This window comes from Blennius ocellaris (assembly GCF_963422515.1).
Source record: "Blennius ocellaris genome assembly, chromosome: 14".
NCBI classification, from domain to species: domain Eukaryota; kingdom Metazoa; phylum Chordata; class Actinopteri; order Blenniiformes; family Blenniidae; genus Blennius; species Blennius ocellaris.
In genome coordinates, this window is record NC_137663.1 from 20,014,529 (window position 1) to 20,030,973 (window position 16,445).

Consider the following 16,445-nt stretch of genomic DNA (forward strand, 5'->3'; position numbering starts at 1 on the left):
CTTAAACGTAACAAGCACATAATTGGGACTGTGGGAGGAAGTTGGAGTAAACATGAGACACAAACACAGGCAGAACATGCAAACTCAAACTGTGAGAAGGAAGTTCCCGCCACATTACTTCCTTGTAAATAAAGTACTTAGCTAATCATTATGGATGCGTGTCTTCATCATACAGTTCGGTGCGTCAGCACCGTGTGGCTGCAGTGATTTTTTTTTTTAATTTAGATGTACTTAAAATAGACAAGTGATTCCTATAATGAAATGCCTCATCATAATCATTTGATGGCAGGATGATGCAGGCAAATAAAAAAAAAAAAAAAGTAATTACATGTAATTAAGTCATTTAAATGAAGGAAAAATATGGTTGTCACTGTCTTTACATCAGATGGTCAGAAGAAGACGTATCGTACATTGTGTTTCTCGGCGTGGAGGAATAAAGTGTATGCATGGACGTGTGGAGCATATTCCACTCTGCTTTTAATGTTTGGGAGTGAATACAGGCCCGTGTTGTGTGTTTGTGGTTGTTTGAGGCTTCTCTCTGTGAGTTCTTAGTTTGGTTTATAATGGACGTGCCTGCTCTATGTTGTTTAAGCTTCTCATACACAAAGGATGTGCAGAAGGTGGCTGTGAGGCACTCTTCTTTTTATACGCTGGGTTATCAAAGGAGGTGTCAGCTTCAGACATTTTTCTAGGTCAGGGGAGCTCCTCCTGTGCAAAAGCACTTCTTTAGTGATGAAGTACTCCACCTAGGTGAAGATGGCTTATTCACTTGCCATTGCATTATTAATGATTCTGCAGCAACACATAGTTAAAACAAAATATTTTTCACAGATAAATAGAGGATATTTCTAAAGTTTTAAAGTAGAAAACTTGCCGTTTTCTCCTTTAACGTGAGTTTTCTCTTTAGAAAATGTTTATTTTCAGGGTGCCATAATCAGTATTGTCTCTTTTCTTTCCCTCCAGGATTTGGCACAACTTCTGTGTTATTGAGGAAGTGGATGGAAACCAGTTGGTGGTAGCTTTTTATTGAAAAGAGCCTTCAGTCGACGTCAGCACGGATGGGACTTAAAAGACTTCAGAAAGGGCCTGGTGGGGAGAGGGTGTAAAAATGGACAACCTTTCTGATTTCGGTGGTTCCTGTCCATCTTCCCGCAGGGAATGGGAGTAAGTATCATGTAAAGCCTGCTCTGAATTCACTGTGGTTGTTTGTGTGTACAGATAAAGCAATACTTCTGCATTCATGTTTCATCTGTCCAATGTGATCTAAAATGTACTTAAACAGCTTAAAAACGACAATTAAAAGGAAAAGTAAATTTTTCTCTGAATGTAATTCATCCATTTATCGTTTTATCTGATTTCTCAATTTTCAATTTTTTTTTCAAAACCAGAGGCCATAATAATCAAAATTAACATTTTAAAATGTCTTGACGTATTTCTAAAAAAGACTGTACGTCATTATACATACTTTAAACTCGCAAGTTCATACAGAGCACAAGTTCCTTTGTCGTGATGATGTGAGGAAAAAAACCAATTTTGATTTTGTAATTTTCCTCAGTGTTTTGTCCCATCGTCATTCACTGCTGTTGAATAAAGCAGCGATTGGCATTTCTTTGAACATTCAGCCGAACACCACAAGAAGTCCATCTTCAAAATGTTCACACACATTGTTCGACGTAAAGCAGCCGAACAATGGCTCCGTGCTTTGTGAAGACATTATTTGTGTGGAGCCAAGATGTCAGGCTGGATGTGTGAGGAGCTGTTATCCAGTCCTTCTATAGAAAGGTTATTACTTACTTTTAGAGAGCTGGATGATGACGTGGCTTGAAAACAGACGAATAGAGGGATGAGGCAAAAGAAAACAAGTTTTTGAGTTTCAGTGATTCTGCTGAGAAATTTGAGTTTTTTTTGTGTGTTTTTTTTCTCAGACTCAAGTATTAAAAACAGTTCACCAAAGTATTTAATGAGCAGAATTTTAAATCAAGAAGGCATGTGAGTTTCCAGCGGCTGAATTTGCAACGCTTCTCTATCGTTCTAATATCAATCAGTAGGTACAAATACAAGCATGCTTTTTATTTCTGGGCCAAACTTTCTTTATAACGAGGAGTGCATTTGCTCCTATAGTGTAGTAGCATCATAGGGGATGTGGTGTCTGAAATAATTTGGTCAGAACTATAAAACTAAACTATCATATGATCGTAGTAATAATCAAGTTACAGCTCATCTTCAACCTGTACTGTCGTGACAAAATGTTCTCGTTTCTGTAAATGTTAAATTACATTTTAAATTAGATTATAATATTACATTTACAGAATTGTCGACAGAAGAAACCTTATTTCAACCTTATTTTATGCACTGCTGATCCTTTGCTCCCCAGAGTATCGGTGGATTCGCTTTCTTTGCAAACAGAGTTAGATAGTAACTTTTTTTTAAATTAAGTAGCATTTGAAAGTAAGTAGACTTGAACGCGTGTCCAACAACAAACCGCACTCGGGTTAAAGTCTCACTAAAGTGACGCTGTTTATAAGTAACGTTCAGCTTTATGGCTGTTCATCATAGTGGCCATTAATTAACTTGTTATAGTATGTCAATTCCATTCGTACTGTTATGCTGTCAGATAATAACCAGCAGTGATGTGTTGAAAAGCCAAAAGTAATGTTGGCTCTCCTCTCCTTGACGAGTAACTCTGAAGTAAAACTTTACAGGTTCGACCTGCTGCCGTCCAACACCAAACCACATGACCGTTTATGCAGCAACATATAACAGAAATACAAGTTCGGAGTGGGTTGTTTACGTGTCACAGTGACCTGATAAATGTTGGGCAAACCTGTGAGTCTTAACTGGGTTACCAGGTTCCTCTGAAAGAATCGTGACATCAGAAAGTGGAAAGTTCATCTTGTTTGTGACGGACGACTGACGATGTCTGATTAGTGCTAATCAGTGACAGAGCTCTCGTCTCTCCGCACATCCCGAAACCCGAGATGCATGTTAATACTCGCAGGCCTGTTATCAAGCACATACTTTGACAGGTTGTAGGAAAAAGCACAGGGGTGAATGATCTACTTCAGTTTGGGTCTCTACGTGTTGTACGTGCTGGGCTTGTTGTTTCACTCTCGTGATTTACTTGGACATCTGAATACAGCAATTGTCTTTTTTTCCACGTAGGTAATACCTCCTGACAGAGTTTCAGACCAAATTACGTCCATCCATCCACCTTTTTACCCGCGGGGTTAGGTCACGGGGGCGGCAGCCTATCATAGTTTATGGGCGGCACTGAAGCAGGGCACACCCGCTACACATTTCCAGTCCATCACAGACAATTTAGATTCACCAAGTCCCCTAATGAGCAATAACCAGACGTTAATGTGATGTGTCGTTAAAGATAAATCTGTCTTTTTCTGTTTACAGCACCAACAGCTGCGTGGACGATTTAATGGATGAAGATGAGAAAGACAGGATGAAAAGGTATTTAGACTTGTGCATGTTTTTTACACCATTGTGTGTGTTTGTGTGTGTGTGTGTATGTGTGTGAGTGTGTGTGTGTGTGTGTGTCACATTCAGATGTTTAACTTGTTCAGTTATAATTTAGGTGAACTCGTTTAGAAAAGCAAATATGGAAAACGCACATATTGGGTGTTTGTCAATCATTAGTGAAATAAACTTATGTCAAGACGAGGCTGAACTGGGAGAAAATAACTTGATCTGTTTGATGAGAATAATGCAAAACAACATGCTTTTCAAAATGAAGAGCAGTTTTTGTTTTCTCCTTTCTCTCTGGTCTCGATTAATATCACACGGCACTCTTAGACGTATCACAGTTTGCGGAGGCGGGAATGATCCCCTTAATGTTTTAATCCCATTCTCATTTCATAGTCATGTGAAGTTTCCCAGGAGTTATTTTCATATTGTCACAAACCGGCTTGACGTCTTTGGCGACAACACAAGTCAACAGCTAAAAACACAGACGACTGATTAACGCAAAACAAAGAGAATGGGTTGCAAACCACAAGCAGATATATTGCTAGGTGAAACAGAGCCTCTCTGACAAGCGTATAGAGCAGCTTTTATTCAACCTTGATGAACCAGATCGGCTACATTAGATGTCGACCTTCCAATGTCACAATATAAGCAGCATATGCATGAAAAAAGTGGAATTTTATCTTGTAAATAACAACAATGAAAGAACAAGTTGTTTTATAGATGCGTAGTTCAAAATAGCACTATGTGTTGCATTGTGTGAATATCTCCCTCCTTTTTTTTTTTTTAATTAATCAGTATTTTTATGGGATTATTCAACTAATCTGCAAATACAGTTTTAATTGTGTTTCTTCTCGCACCATCTGTTTTGTTTTTTTTTGTCCCAAAGCGTTCCCACAGATTAAAACAAATCTTCTACATTTCAAGACAATGTCACTTTAGTCTCCCCTCTAATTGCTCCACATTGTTCTGATAGATGATTATTATATTTTCAACCAACTGATTTTTTTTCCTCCATTTGTGGCTTGACCTAGATAAATACAAGTTTATCCAAATTCTCTGTCACGACGGTGTTTTTGCCTCGCACTTCCACCGATGGCTGATTATTTTTGTTATCTTTTGCTTCAGGGCATCCCGTAACAAGTCGGAAAAGAAAAGACGGGACCAATTCAATGTGCTTATCAAGGAGCTATGCACCATGCTGCAGGGTCAAGGTCATCCGCGCAAAATGGACAAATCCACCATATTGCAGAGGACCATCGATTTCTTGCAGAAACAGAAAGGTGAGACGCTGCTGTGTGCACACGACATGCGGTCTCGGTTTCATCATTTACATTCAGCAAGTCTTGATCATTGTCTTTCCCTAAAACGCGCGTCTGTTTCAGACATCACCGCACAGAACGACACCTGCGACGTGCGGCAGGACTGGAAGCCTTCCTTCCTCAGTAATGAGGAGTTCACTCAGCTCATGCTGGAGGTAAAGCTCGGGAAAACGTTTTTGTAGCACAGGCAATGACTCATACTGATCAGAAAATAAGAGCAAGCTCTCTGCCTACAGCTAAAAACTCATGGAAAGATCATGTATGTTTTATGTATTTTTATCCCAATTATTTTTTTGCAGTTATTGAATTGCATGTATTTTCCAGAAAGAAAGGCAGAACTCATACAGTTTCAATAAGCTGGTAGAAAAAGAAAAAAGAAAAAATCCATCGACATATAAATATAATTTTTGCTCCACAAATAGAAACGGTATGTGACATTTACACTGCTTATTATTCTGTAACACTTAATGATCTCTCTGCACAAACTTTTTCCATCTTCATTTAGGCCCTTGATGGTTTCTTGGTTGCATTAACTACAGATGGCAACATCATATACGTGTCTGACAGCGTGTCGTCACTCATTGGCCATTTACCGGTAAGTGGCAGAGCATAAATTCATCTCCTCTTTATCGTCTGTCCACAACATATTGCAAACATAGATATGAATAATTTCTTTTTATTATCAGATGCAGGTCAATTACTTGTTTGCCATCAAAGACCGGCCCGTATTTGACGTCACCTGATCTAATTTCTATCTTTATTTATAAAGAATATTGCTTTAACCTTTAAATTTGTGTTTTTTTCATTGACATAAATTAATATAACTTATATTATTCTGGACATAACCGGGCTGAAAAGTGCCCTCAGCTCTGAGTGTATCTGCAGTAACTGTCTTTGTTGTGAACGGTTCTCCAGTGTGTGACGATTGCCGTGTGTGACGTTCCTTCCACGAGACTGACTGTCATTCTTTATTCTCTTCCACCAGTCAGATATGGTGGACCAAAACATCTTGAATTTCCTCCCGGAGCGGGAACACGGCGAGGTGTATAAGCTGCTATCATCCCACATGCTGATGACTGACCCCATTGCTGCTGACTTCCTTGACAGTGAGTGTCCTGCTGGGTGCGCTCGCTGCACACACTGTGTCTGGGTCATTGTGCCGTAGCGTGTCAGAAGCCGAAAGGTTAAAGCCTGTAGATCGTCTCTCAATTGTGGACATCAAAAGTTCAGTAGGTTGCGATAAAATACTGCACAAATGACAGTTTGTTTGTTTTTTATCCAGGTGTGTCATCAGTCTCTTTTTTAATCTATTTCAAAGAATTGTTTTATATTAAAAACCTACTTTACACTGTTGATATTAACCTTTAGTTTCACAACACCGCCATAGACTGGACTCTTTTATATAGAGCAGGTTCCTACATTGGGGTCTGCGGTTTATTGGATTGCTGATTAGTGTGTAACTATGTTTAGACTTTTTGCTAATAATAGGAACAAGCTTAGTATGATAGTTAAGGCGTTAAATCACTGTTATGTTAACTGGGTAATCCAGATCAATGTAGTATGGGAGGTTTAGAACACTGACCTTAATCCTGTGTCACTATTGGGCTTTTCTGGTTAAGACAGGGCATTAGTTGAGAGGATCTCAACCTTTCTTCAGACATTAATAGCAAACTATTGCAAAGTCATGCAGGCTGTGATCTATATCTCATCTGAATTATGATACTGAAATTCATCTTGATTTATGATATTTAAAAAATGAAATTCTGGCTTTATTTCCTAACTTCACAAATAATGGCAATTCTGTTTATATATAATGTGATTTGATAAAACAGGAACAAAGGCTATTGTAGTGTTTCCCAAAGTGCAGGATGCATCTCCCCTTGTGTGGTTCAGGGTGATCTCTTGCTTTTGATCTTTGAAAGGAAATAGTGAAAATAGCTATTTGGACTGTAAAACTAGGTATTTTGTGAAAACTGACATTTCGATTCCTGAATCTGTCGTAAATACAATGAAGATAAATGGAATTTTTTAAATAACCCATAATGCAAAACCATAAATGCAACAAAAGCCTTTAACTAGCCTAAGTAGAGGTATGATTGTTATTGCCTTTAACAATTATTTTGTATGATTTTAAACAGCTTTATAAGGAGGGGAGAGGGGACATCCTCCCACACAATGTTTCATGAGTTCAGAGCTTTCTGTTGACCTTTTAAATGTTCATAGTAGCCTTTCATGAAATTCAAGTCTTGTGATCAGAGTACAAGTTCTTAAATGTTTTCGCTGCAGCAAATTCCTTTTGGGACGCTGGGGCGTGTCCTTATTGACTTTGTCTGTCAACACATAAATTAGCTCGGTTGACTTTTTAGATATGTCTTTTAATAGCATTTGATGATTACATACCTGAACGATCACCTCATAGCCCTTCTCAGCCTTTGTGAAAACAAAAATGACTACAATATCAAGCACTGAAATATGATTAATGTTCTGATTTATATGCAATATGGAGCATCCAGAATATATTTTTATTCCCACTGTGCACAACTACGCACGGCGAACCAATTTATTAACAAGCTTGATGATGTTTTGCACATGAATTTGTTGTGTGATATTAACTATGTAAATGTAATCTGCTGTTCTCAGGTGAGGCACATATTGAATTTTGCTGTCATCTAGCCAGAGGTAACATAGATCCAAAGGAGCCACCGGTATACGAGTACGTTAAGTTTGTTGGAGATTTCAAGTTTCATAACAATGGTAAGAATTTGTTTTGGATTCTTTAAACACTTACTGAATTACTAACATGTTCCAGATCCTTCAAATGTAGCCTTTTCATATGAAATTGCATAAAGACAATACGTGTTTGTCTCGCAGTGCCTACACCTTCTTGTAATGGGCTTGACCTGTCGTTACCAAGAAGCCTGCAGTCATCGCTGGAGGAGCAGGTCTGCCTCATTGCTACTGTCCGATTAGTCACTCCACAGTTTTTAAAGGTAAGGCTGGCTTGGAATATAACACTTGGGTCTTTGTTTCTTAATCTGTGTTGCGTATGTTCGCCGTCATTGCACCGAGGAGAGAACATCATGCAGCACAGCGAGCAGTCACGCTGTGCATGGCAACAGTATGCGAGAGGAATGCTGTCTGAGGACAGACACACAGTCCATACTGACTCCCCTCGTGTCACACACACTCTCCCTGGAAATGTCTTGAGGCACACAGACTCAGCGAGTCACATTGTGTACCTTTCAGGTTATTACATCACAGCGAGACATCTGAACCAAGAGTCGCTCCACAGGTTAAAATCTAAACAACCATTACTTTAGAAGTAAGTGCTGGAGTCTTTATGAGATAGATTTAGACTACGCTTAGTGATTTGAAGTATATATATATATATATATATATATAATTTTCTTTTTACAAACATGAAAAGGGAATGCATTCAATGAAGGCTCAGGCAAGGTTTCCTTCTGTTGTTTGTCAGCACTTACAGGAGTGCAGTAATAATAGTGTGTGTGTAGCATGGGCGAATGCCATTAAAATCCTGCTTGTTCAGAGGAAGCAGATCTATTGGGCAGGCTTCAGCTCTCTCCGACTGCTCAAATCCAAAATGTAAATGACAATGATTTCACTGATTGGTCAGATGGAGTGACTGTAACAATAACCTTCAGACCAAATTACACTAAAATATCGAGAGAGAAAAAACTTGTTTTCTATTGGCTGCCTTTGATGTCTGACAACAAAACACATTTCTCACGGTTTCTCCAGCACATTATTTTCAGCCGTCAGATGCTTTTGTTCATATTGGATTTGCATTGCCAGGGTTGCGGGCTTACAGCAAATTCTGAACTGGTCGTCTCTTTGAGGCCGACAAACAAATATGCTAACATGATTGTTTTTGTCAGCGGTTCCTGACCTTTGTTCTTTGAAGCCCCCAAGAAAGGCTGATGACCCCCTTTCCAGTGAAGCCATTTACCTCACAGACACAGTCACTCTTGCAAATATACAAAAGCATGTGCATGTGTAAGGCCTCGAACCCCACCTGTGATGTCTGCAGCTCCCGCAGAGCTGTGCAGGGCCTCAGGTTGAGAACCAAAGATTTATGGGTTAATATGAGGGTCTGATGCTTCATCCTGGAGCTGAACATCTTGTGACATGTTTCATTGGAATAGTCCGTCATTTCAACTTGCACTTATGCCCGTGTGACTGTTTGAACAAATCGAATGATTTTGGTTTCTCCCTGTGCTGTGAACTTCTAACGGGACTTTTCCACCCTGTTACTTCTGTCAGGATTTGTGTAATGTGGACGATCCTTGTGATGAATTCACTTCCAGACACAGCCTTGAATGGAAGTTCTTGTTCCTCGATCACAGGTAAAAGAAAAACTCTTATTCTTATCATCTATCTCTATCACTTTTATCCAACGTATCCAAAAAAAAACTTCTTGCTCATAAATGTCCGTGTTTAATATTTCAGAGCTTCACCAATCATTGGCTATCTACCTTTTGAAGTTCTTGGAACTTCTGGTTATGATTACTATCATGTGGACGACTTAGATCTCATCGCCCAATGTCACAAGCAATGTAAGTATCTCTTCCACTCGGCTTCTTTCTCAATAGAACCAGTAGTCCCTCTGGTAAATGTACAAACTGTACTCGCATATGAAAACATCTGTGTCTCCTGAGCACTGAACACTGATGTGCCCTTTCTTTTTCTCTTACTTAGTAATGCAGTTTGGAAAGGGCAAATCTTGCTATTATCGCTTCCTGACCAAAGGTCAGCAGTGGATTTGGTTGCAGACTCACTACTACATCACATACCACCAGTGGAACTCCAAACCGGAGTTCATCGTCTGCACGCACACTGTCGTCAGGTGAGCCCGATAATTGTTTGCCAATGTCCTCTGATGTGTGTTTGCAGAGGGATGTGTGCATTCTGTCATTTTCTTTGAATTGTTAATGTGTACAAGGTTTTGATGGCAGAAGAAATAACATCGTGTGTCACATAACGGTTCGTGTCTGTTGTTGTTCAGTTATGCTGTCGTGCGTGCTGAAAGGAGGAGAGCGTTCGGCCTTGAGGAGCTGTCGCCACCTGAGATAGCTCCATCTTCAGTGAAGGTGAGAGTGAAGAGCCCCGTTACGTACAGTATGTGACATCTCCAAGGCCGGTCTTGGCGTCACCGTTGAGGCTGTTGTTGTGCGCTGATCTTTGCCTTGTGCTCGCAGGCTCAAGAGTTGTACTTGGACATCTGCTCCACATTGGACGCTCCTCGGGACAGAGACAGCGGCGCACGTTCGGTGTCCTCCCACAGTTCCCGGAAGTCCTCCCACACAGCGCTGTCTGACTCCGCATGTGAGTCATCCCCTGTACCCTAAAGTGTTAACTCAAGCCCGCATCAGGTCACCGAGTACAGAAATCCTTCTCCTGTAAAGCTGCCTTTTCATTTTGGTTTAACGGGACTTTTCTTTGAATTGAATAGGCAGATTCCTCAACAGTGACTATAACACCTGAGTTTATGAGAAAATCCAAGTCAATCTTTTGTTATGCAATGCTGGAAAACAATTGCAATCAGTGGTAGAAGTACTGCAACCAAGCAGACCCAACGTCATGTTACACCTACCTCGGTTTATGTGGGTGACGAAAGCGTTCCAAGGCTAACTTTAGCGTGCCCTGTTTATTTGAGCTCCCAATCTCTCTGACTCGCTGCTTCTCCACCCACCACCTAATGCCCTAAAACACTTCAGCTCCATCTGCATATTCATGAAGAATAAACAACAGCAGAGTCATCGCAGGGGCTCCTTATGACAAGTAAACCCTCTGCAACAGTCTTCGTGGAGCCCACACACATACAGGCTTTTCATTCAGTTTTAAGGCATTTTCGTAATGCAGCATCTGTTTGTCGATGTCTCTGCTTTGAGTCTCTCGCCGTGTGTCGGCCACAGAGAGACAATATTATGCAAATGCATCACTTATTGTGGGTTTAATTCAGCGGCAGAATGAGGTGGCAGTCAAGGACTTGTGAATCAGCAGTATTGTTATACAATCCCAACAAAAAAAGCCCATTTCCTGAGTTGCATTATGTTTTGTTTATGAAAAAACTACACTTAATCCATTTGAAAGGAAAATGCCAAAGAGAGTTTACTTATTTCAGTTGGTCAGACTTAAAGAAGAATCTATCGACTTGTGAGAAAAAGTTCAGTACAGTCGAGTAGCTCCTGATGAAACTGCAATATAAGTTCCTTGAGGCAAGTTTAAATAGAAATAATTATTCAATATTCCCTCTAACTTGGACTGACAAAGTCTGATTTCATTTAAATGTAGGTGTAAAGCCTGAGAAATGGAAACAAAAGATATTTTATTCATAGTTCAGTCACTTTAGATTTCATTCTCTAATGAAATGAAAGTCTGCAGCATAAGAACACCACAAACGAGCTACTATAGCTACCATACTGGTTTGTTAGGACTTTAAAAGGCAGGTCACAAGTTATTGTTGTAATTATTTTCAGCTCCAATTAAAAATGAGTCTGAAAACACAGGTGATGTTCTCACAAAGGTTTAGCCCAGGGGTGTGAAGCAAATAGCCTGCGGAAATCACAAAGACCTGATGTTTATAGTTCATTTCCTGGGGCATTTACTGTTTTAGTAAGAGAAGGAGTGATAAAAGCTAACTTTTTGCTAGTATTAGGTATTTGCTGGTATTAGCAGGGTGAATTGGTATAATATGCTTGAATTTAATTAATGCTTGAAGGCTCCAAAATGTGACAGGCGAAAAGTGACATCATTTCAACATGAGCCTTTTAAAACTTTTTCAGAGGTTTTTGCACTGTTGAATCATCAAACATGGACAAGGAGCAAATTATAGCCACAAAGAAAGGATATGTTTACATTTTACAGTATTTTGCTGTTGGAAGTTGTAATTTTACTTGGTGATTTTCACCTTTCTCATATTGCCATCCCTCTTAAGCACTAAAACAAATGGTAGCTGTGATTGTTTATGGATCATCAAGCTGCCATTTTGCCGATCCGGCCCACTCAAGATCAAATGTATGTGGCCCCTAACCTAAAATGAGTTTGATACATCTGGTTTAGCCAGAAAATATATGAATATATCCTCTGTCTGGAGTTTCCAGAAGGCTCAGGAAAGTAAAAAAAAAAAAAAAAAAAAAGCATCTCAAGAGCAAGAGAAGAGTAACACTTTCTCTTTCATGTGGATTCCAACAGCTGTTAAGAAAATAGCATTACGTGAAAAACATTACAGCACGAGACAAAGCATGTGACACGTGAGAATTGTTGTTGGTGGTGTTGGGGATGTAGGTCAGGCTGTACGGTCGAGGGGCTCATGCTTGCATACTTTGACACCCTCTGATCTCAGTGAAGCCATTCTTTACCAGAGTGTGTTTAAAGGTGACCTGTCTCTCCTGCAGCAGCTAACTCCTACACTGAGGCCTGCACACCGTCATGGCAGTCTGCTTCCATCGGGCCCGAAAAGACAACTGCCAGGCATCAACCCAGCAGTTCAAAGGTTAGTCTTTACGTTGATAATCTTTTCTGATATAAAATGTTCAGGAAGATTACAAATCTGAATATGGTATTACTCTTATGTGTTAAGTTGTAAAACCCTTTCCCTTGTCTCCTTATAGAATTTGGCACAAAGACAAAATTCCTTTGACCTTGTTCCCCAAACGAGCCTCTCCCTCTCTCCTACCTGCAGCAAGCACTCCACAATGGTTCGTGTTTAGACTTCCTCTCCTGCCTGTTGCCTTCCTCCCTTGTGTTTGTGTACAATATCTCACTGTTATGACTGTTGTCGCTGTGTGTTTGCTTTAATCTGCCTCATGTGTTTCCGGCCTCTCGGTAAGATTTGTTAAGAAGAACAACAACTGGAAAGGAAATAAGTTGCGAAATGTCATCTAAAATGAATGACTTCTCAGTCATTCATTGCTATCTTGAATTATAAAACCTATTTTTGTTTAAAAGTGGCTCAAGAAGGAACCACTACGTGACTAATGGCAGCTGTTTAAACCTGTGTTTGTCAGTTCAGCAAAAGTTTTTCTTGGTCTCATCCTGACTGTTCTCTTTCCCAGCAACAGCAACAGCCGCAGCAACAACAACAACAACAACCGCAGCAGCAGCAGCCGCAACAGCAGCAACAGCAGCAGCAGCAGCCGCAGCAGCAGCAGCAACAGCAACAGCAGCAGTCGTCCATGTATCAGCTGCAGCAGCCTCAGCTCGGCGTGATGAACCAACTGAAGGAGCAGCTGGAGGAGAGGACACGCATTCTGCAAGCTGACATCAAGACTCAGCAGCAGGAGCTCCACGACATCAAGGAGAAGCTTCATCTTGCTAATCTACAGGTAGTTTTACCTCAAAAAGGTCAATTTGTTTTATTTCACAGAGACAGAGAAGTAGTAAAACTCTAATATGTTTTTTTTTTCTCTGTTTGAAAATATACCTAACTTGACTGCTACCGAGAAAGGCTACAATCAATTATTTATTTAGATTATGTTTTAAAATGAAAATGCTCAAGGCTTGTGATGTGGAGCTGTGAAAGTGGGTTAGTCCCACCTAGAGGTCAGATCTGATTACTGCATGATCAGCATGACTTGCACTTCCACTGCGGGATGCGCCAACCTTCACGCAAACACTATTGGGTTAAAAGTCAAGTGGGCAATGCCTCCTTGGATTTCAACTCGTGTCAGCGGAAAATGATTGCAAAGCTTCGAGGTTGCACAACAGGAAAGTTTAAACTTGTAATTTGAGTTAATGAAGTGTGTGGTTTCACCAGTAAGTCAAATTCATTGATTAGCTCAGTGTTTTCTGGTGGCTATTTATATTAAATAAACAGGAACTACAAGAAACAGTAACTAATGTGAACCCATGAGGTTTTTCTTTTTTTAGACGAATGTCATGTTTGATATATTCCTGCGTGTGTTTAGATGTTGTTGCAGCAGCCAATTCAGAACGACTTTGGTCAGACGCAGCAGCAGCCTCAGCAGCAGGGTCCGGGAAGGCCGGTCCAGCAGAGCCAGTCGGGGGTCATCAGACAGCTCTCAGGACCACCAAAAGCACCTTCCTGTGGGGCTCACAGCTCATCCCCTCACTCACTCCTGAGAGAGAACAGCTCGCCCACGACACAGGTACACAAGCGGAATGTAACGTCCCTTTATCATGAATGAGGTCACACTAAAAGCAGTTAGCAACTTGCAGCCTCGGTGTGGATTTGGACGCTCGTTGTTGTTTTCCTTCTTCTGCAGCTGCCCTGGTCAGCCCGTTGTGACCTTCCTCTTGCTCCTTCCACAGGTGCAGCAGAGGATTGCGCGGAGCGGTCAGGCACAGTCGGTGAGTTTGCCTGTGCAGACGAACACGAGCGTGACCATGCCTTTCTACAGCAACCCCATGATGTTCTCTCAGACCAACACAAGGCCTCAGCAGGAAGCAAACCAAAGACACTCAGACAACCAGTTCAGCCAAGAAGGACAACTAAGGTGAGAAGCCCGGAAATAATATTGTGCAGCGCATCTTTCTTCAGCTGGTTTGTATTTAAATTCCCATTTTGCAATGCACAAGCGTCATCTCTGAATTTAACAGGAGATATGATAAAGATCATCCTTACCCATTTTCAAATATGTCCTTCTTGGACTCTCTTGACATTGCGACCTTCCGCTGATAGAGTTTATTTCCTGCAGAATGCTCCTCAACCAACCAATGCAGACACTGGTTCCCACTAGCGGCGTCACCACGCAGCCTTCCCAGTGCAACATGGGCATCTCGCAAACCATGTGAGTAGTTGCGTTGCACAAGCGTGTTTGTTTACGTTGCATCACCAGGCGGCTCCTGAGCTCCTTCTCGTCATCCCTCTCCGAGCAGATACACCCTGGAGCAGCAGATCTTAGCCCAGCCGTTCTCCATGCAACAGGTCAACTGCAACGCCGTCCTGGTGCCCTCTCCGGTCTTCTCGTCCCCCGTCATGATACCACACAACAGCTTCATCACGCACCAGGCGCAGTCAACCTACCACACTCAGCCTCAAGCTTCTCAGCACTCCCTGCAGCTCCAGCAGCCCCAGCAGTTCTTTCAGGTATGGTGCCTGTGTAGATGTAGTGACGCAACATTATTAGTCCCATAATAAATGTAACTGCCTCAAGGTTTCCAGAAACGTCATTTTTCACTTGAAGGTCAGTAAATTCAGAGGGATTCTCATTGTTTCTACCAGAGGCTTTATGCTTATTAAGTTATGCTCATGATAGTTATTTCACTGCGTATGAAGATCTTGTTACCACAGCAACAAGCTACAGTGCACATTTGCTCATGATCCCAAATCTCAGCTCAGTGAATTGATTTGGTCAGATTTGACATCATCCAGACTGTGCTTGTATTTTGAATTGTTTTGATGGAATGCACAATAAACTAAACAGTAGCTTTCAGTTTGTTTCTGAGGCAGAGTACTCGTATTTTCACACTGGTTGCTTACTGTTTCCAAGTGTAATGATGAACTAAATGAGCTTTTTTATAGTTTATCTAATCTTGATTAATATGCCCATTGATTGCTGATGATCTTTAAAAGTAACATCCACACTGGTTAGAATAATCAATTTGACTGTAGTTCCAAAATGTGTTGCGCCTGAACAGTTACGACCTGTTTCATTTACCCACTTGTCACAAGTAGTTTACATGATTGCGCCCATCAGATTGCAACCATCGGGTTGTAGACGTTGTCAATAATCAACCTCAAACTCATATTCTTGGACAATGGGAGGAAACACACAGACAGTGAGAACATGCAAACTCTACAAAGGTTGCTCATCCCCTGTTTTGAGCCATTTTAGAATGTTTTTAGCCGTTTTCCATTAGAATAATGGCAGGTGTTAAAGAGGCAGAGCCCTCTTTACATTAAAAAGCGGTTTGATTGAGATTCACATCGTTTATGCTTCTGAGTCTGACTGGATTTATGTAATGAGCATGACATTGCCAGACTGTAACCATATTCACCATATTTGTGCTTGCAGATGGCTCAAGGACTTGTGCATGGTGGATCTACTCCAGCATTCTTACACGCCACTAACGTCCCCCAGCAAAGCACTGTGGGATACATCCAGCAGCAGCAGCAGCAGCAGCAGCAGCCGCAGACGCAGCAGCTGCCTCTGGCCCAGCAGCAGCAGCAGCCGCAGCAGCAGCAGCTGGCGCAGCCACAGCCGCCGCAGCAACAGCAACGGCAATACCAACATTCCCAAAATCAGACTGGCAGCGTTTCAGACTTTCGAAATATGCTGACTCGGTAGCACTGTGGACTTCGTCGGAGCACCGAGATACGCCTCTGTGATGGCAACGCGGGGGGGGGGGACGCGGCACTCGGATGTCAAACGTGACGCCAAACATCCGCGGCAGAAATGCTTGAACTCACTCGTAGTGGCGGTACTTTTCACGTGAGGCCGAGCCCGGCCGTTCAGAGGAGGCCGGCCCGCACGTCACTGGAGTGAAACGTCAGGCGGAGGCTGCGGAGACCCCGACGTCGCCTCCCGGACCTGAACACAACCTCGAGGCGCTGAGCCGTCAGTAAAACTGCTGGAACAAGTGGATTATCAAAGCTCTTAAGAAAGCTCTTTCACGTGTTTACGTTTGGACGTTTTTGCCGGGAAGAGTTTTTTTTTGGTTTGT

The 16,445-nt window shown here is 41.5% G+C and overlaps 1 protein-coding gene across 1 annotated transcript; it reads left to right on the forward strand.

Annotated features, from left to right (window-relative positions):
• Nucleotides 1-1,071: 1,071 nt before the first annotated feature.
• Nucleotides 1,072-16,069, forward strand: npas2 (neuronal PAS domain protein 2; the record flags this gene model as incomplete). The annotated part of the gene is made up of 21 exons (XM_080508458.1): nt 1,072-1,164; nt 3,406-3,462; nt 4,603-4,757; nt 4,860-4,951; nt 5,302-5,391; nt 5,782-5,902; nt 7,437-7,550; nt 7,668-7,786; nt 9,081-9,163; nt 9,267-9,373; nt 9,516-9,663; nt 9,823-9,907; nt 10,016-10,142; nt 12,215-12,312; nt 12,431-12,517; nt 12,875-13,144; nt 13,727-13,927; nt 14,091-14,275; nt 14,477-14,569; nt 14,658-14,868; nt 15,797-16,069. The coding sequence occupies exons 1-21, from the start codon at nt 1,109-1,111 to the stop codon at nt 16,067-16,069; spliced, it is 2,772 nt and encodes a 923-aa protein (XP_080364584.1). The 5' UTR covers nt 1,072-1,108.
• Nucleotides 16,070-16,445: the final 376 nt, after the last annotated feature.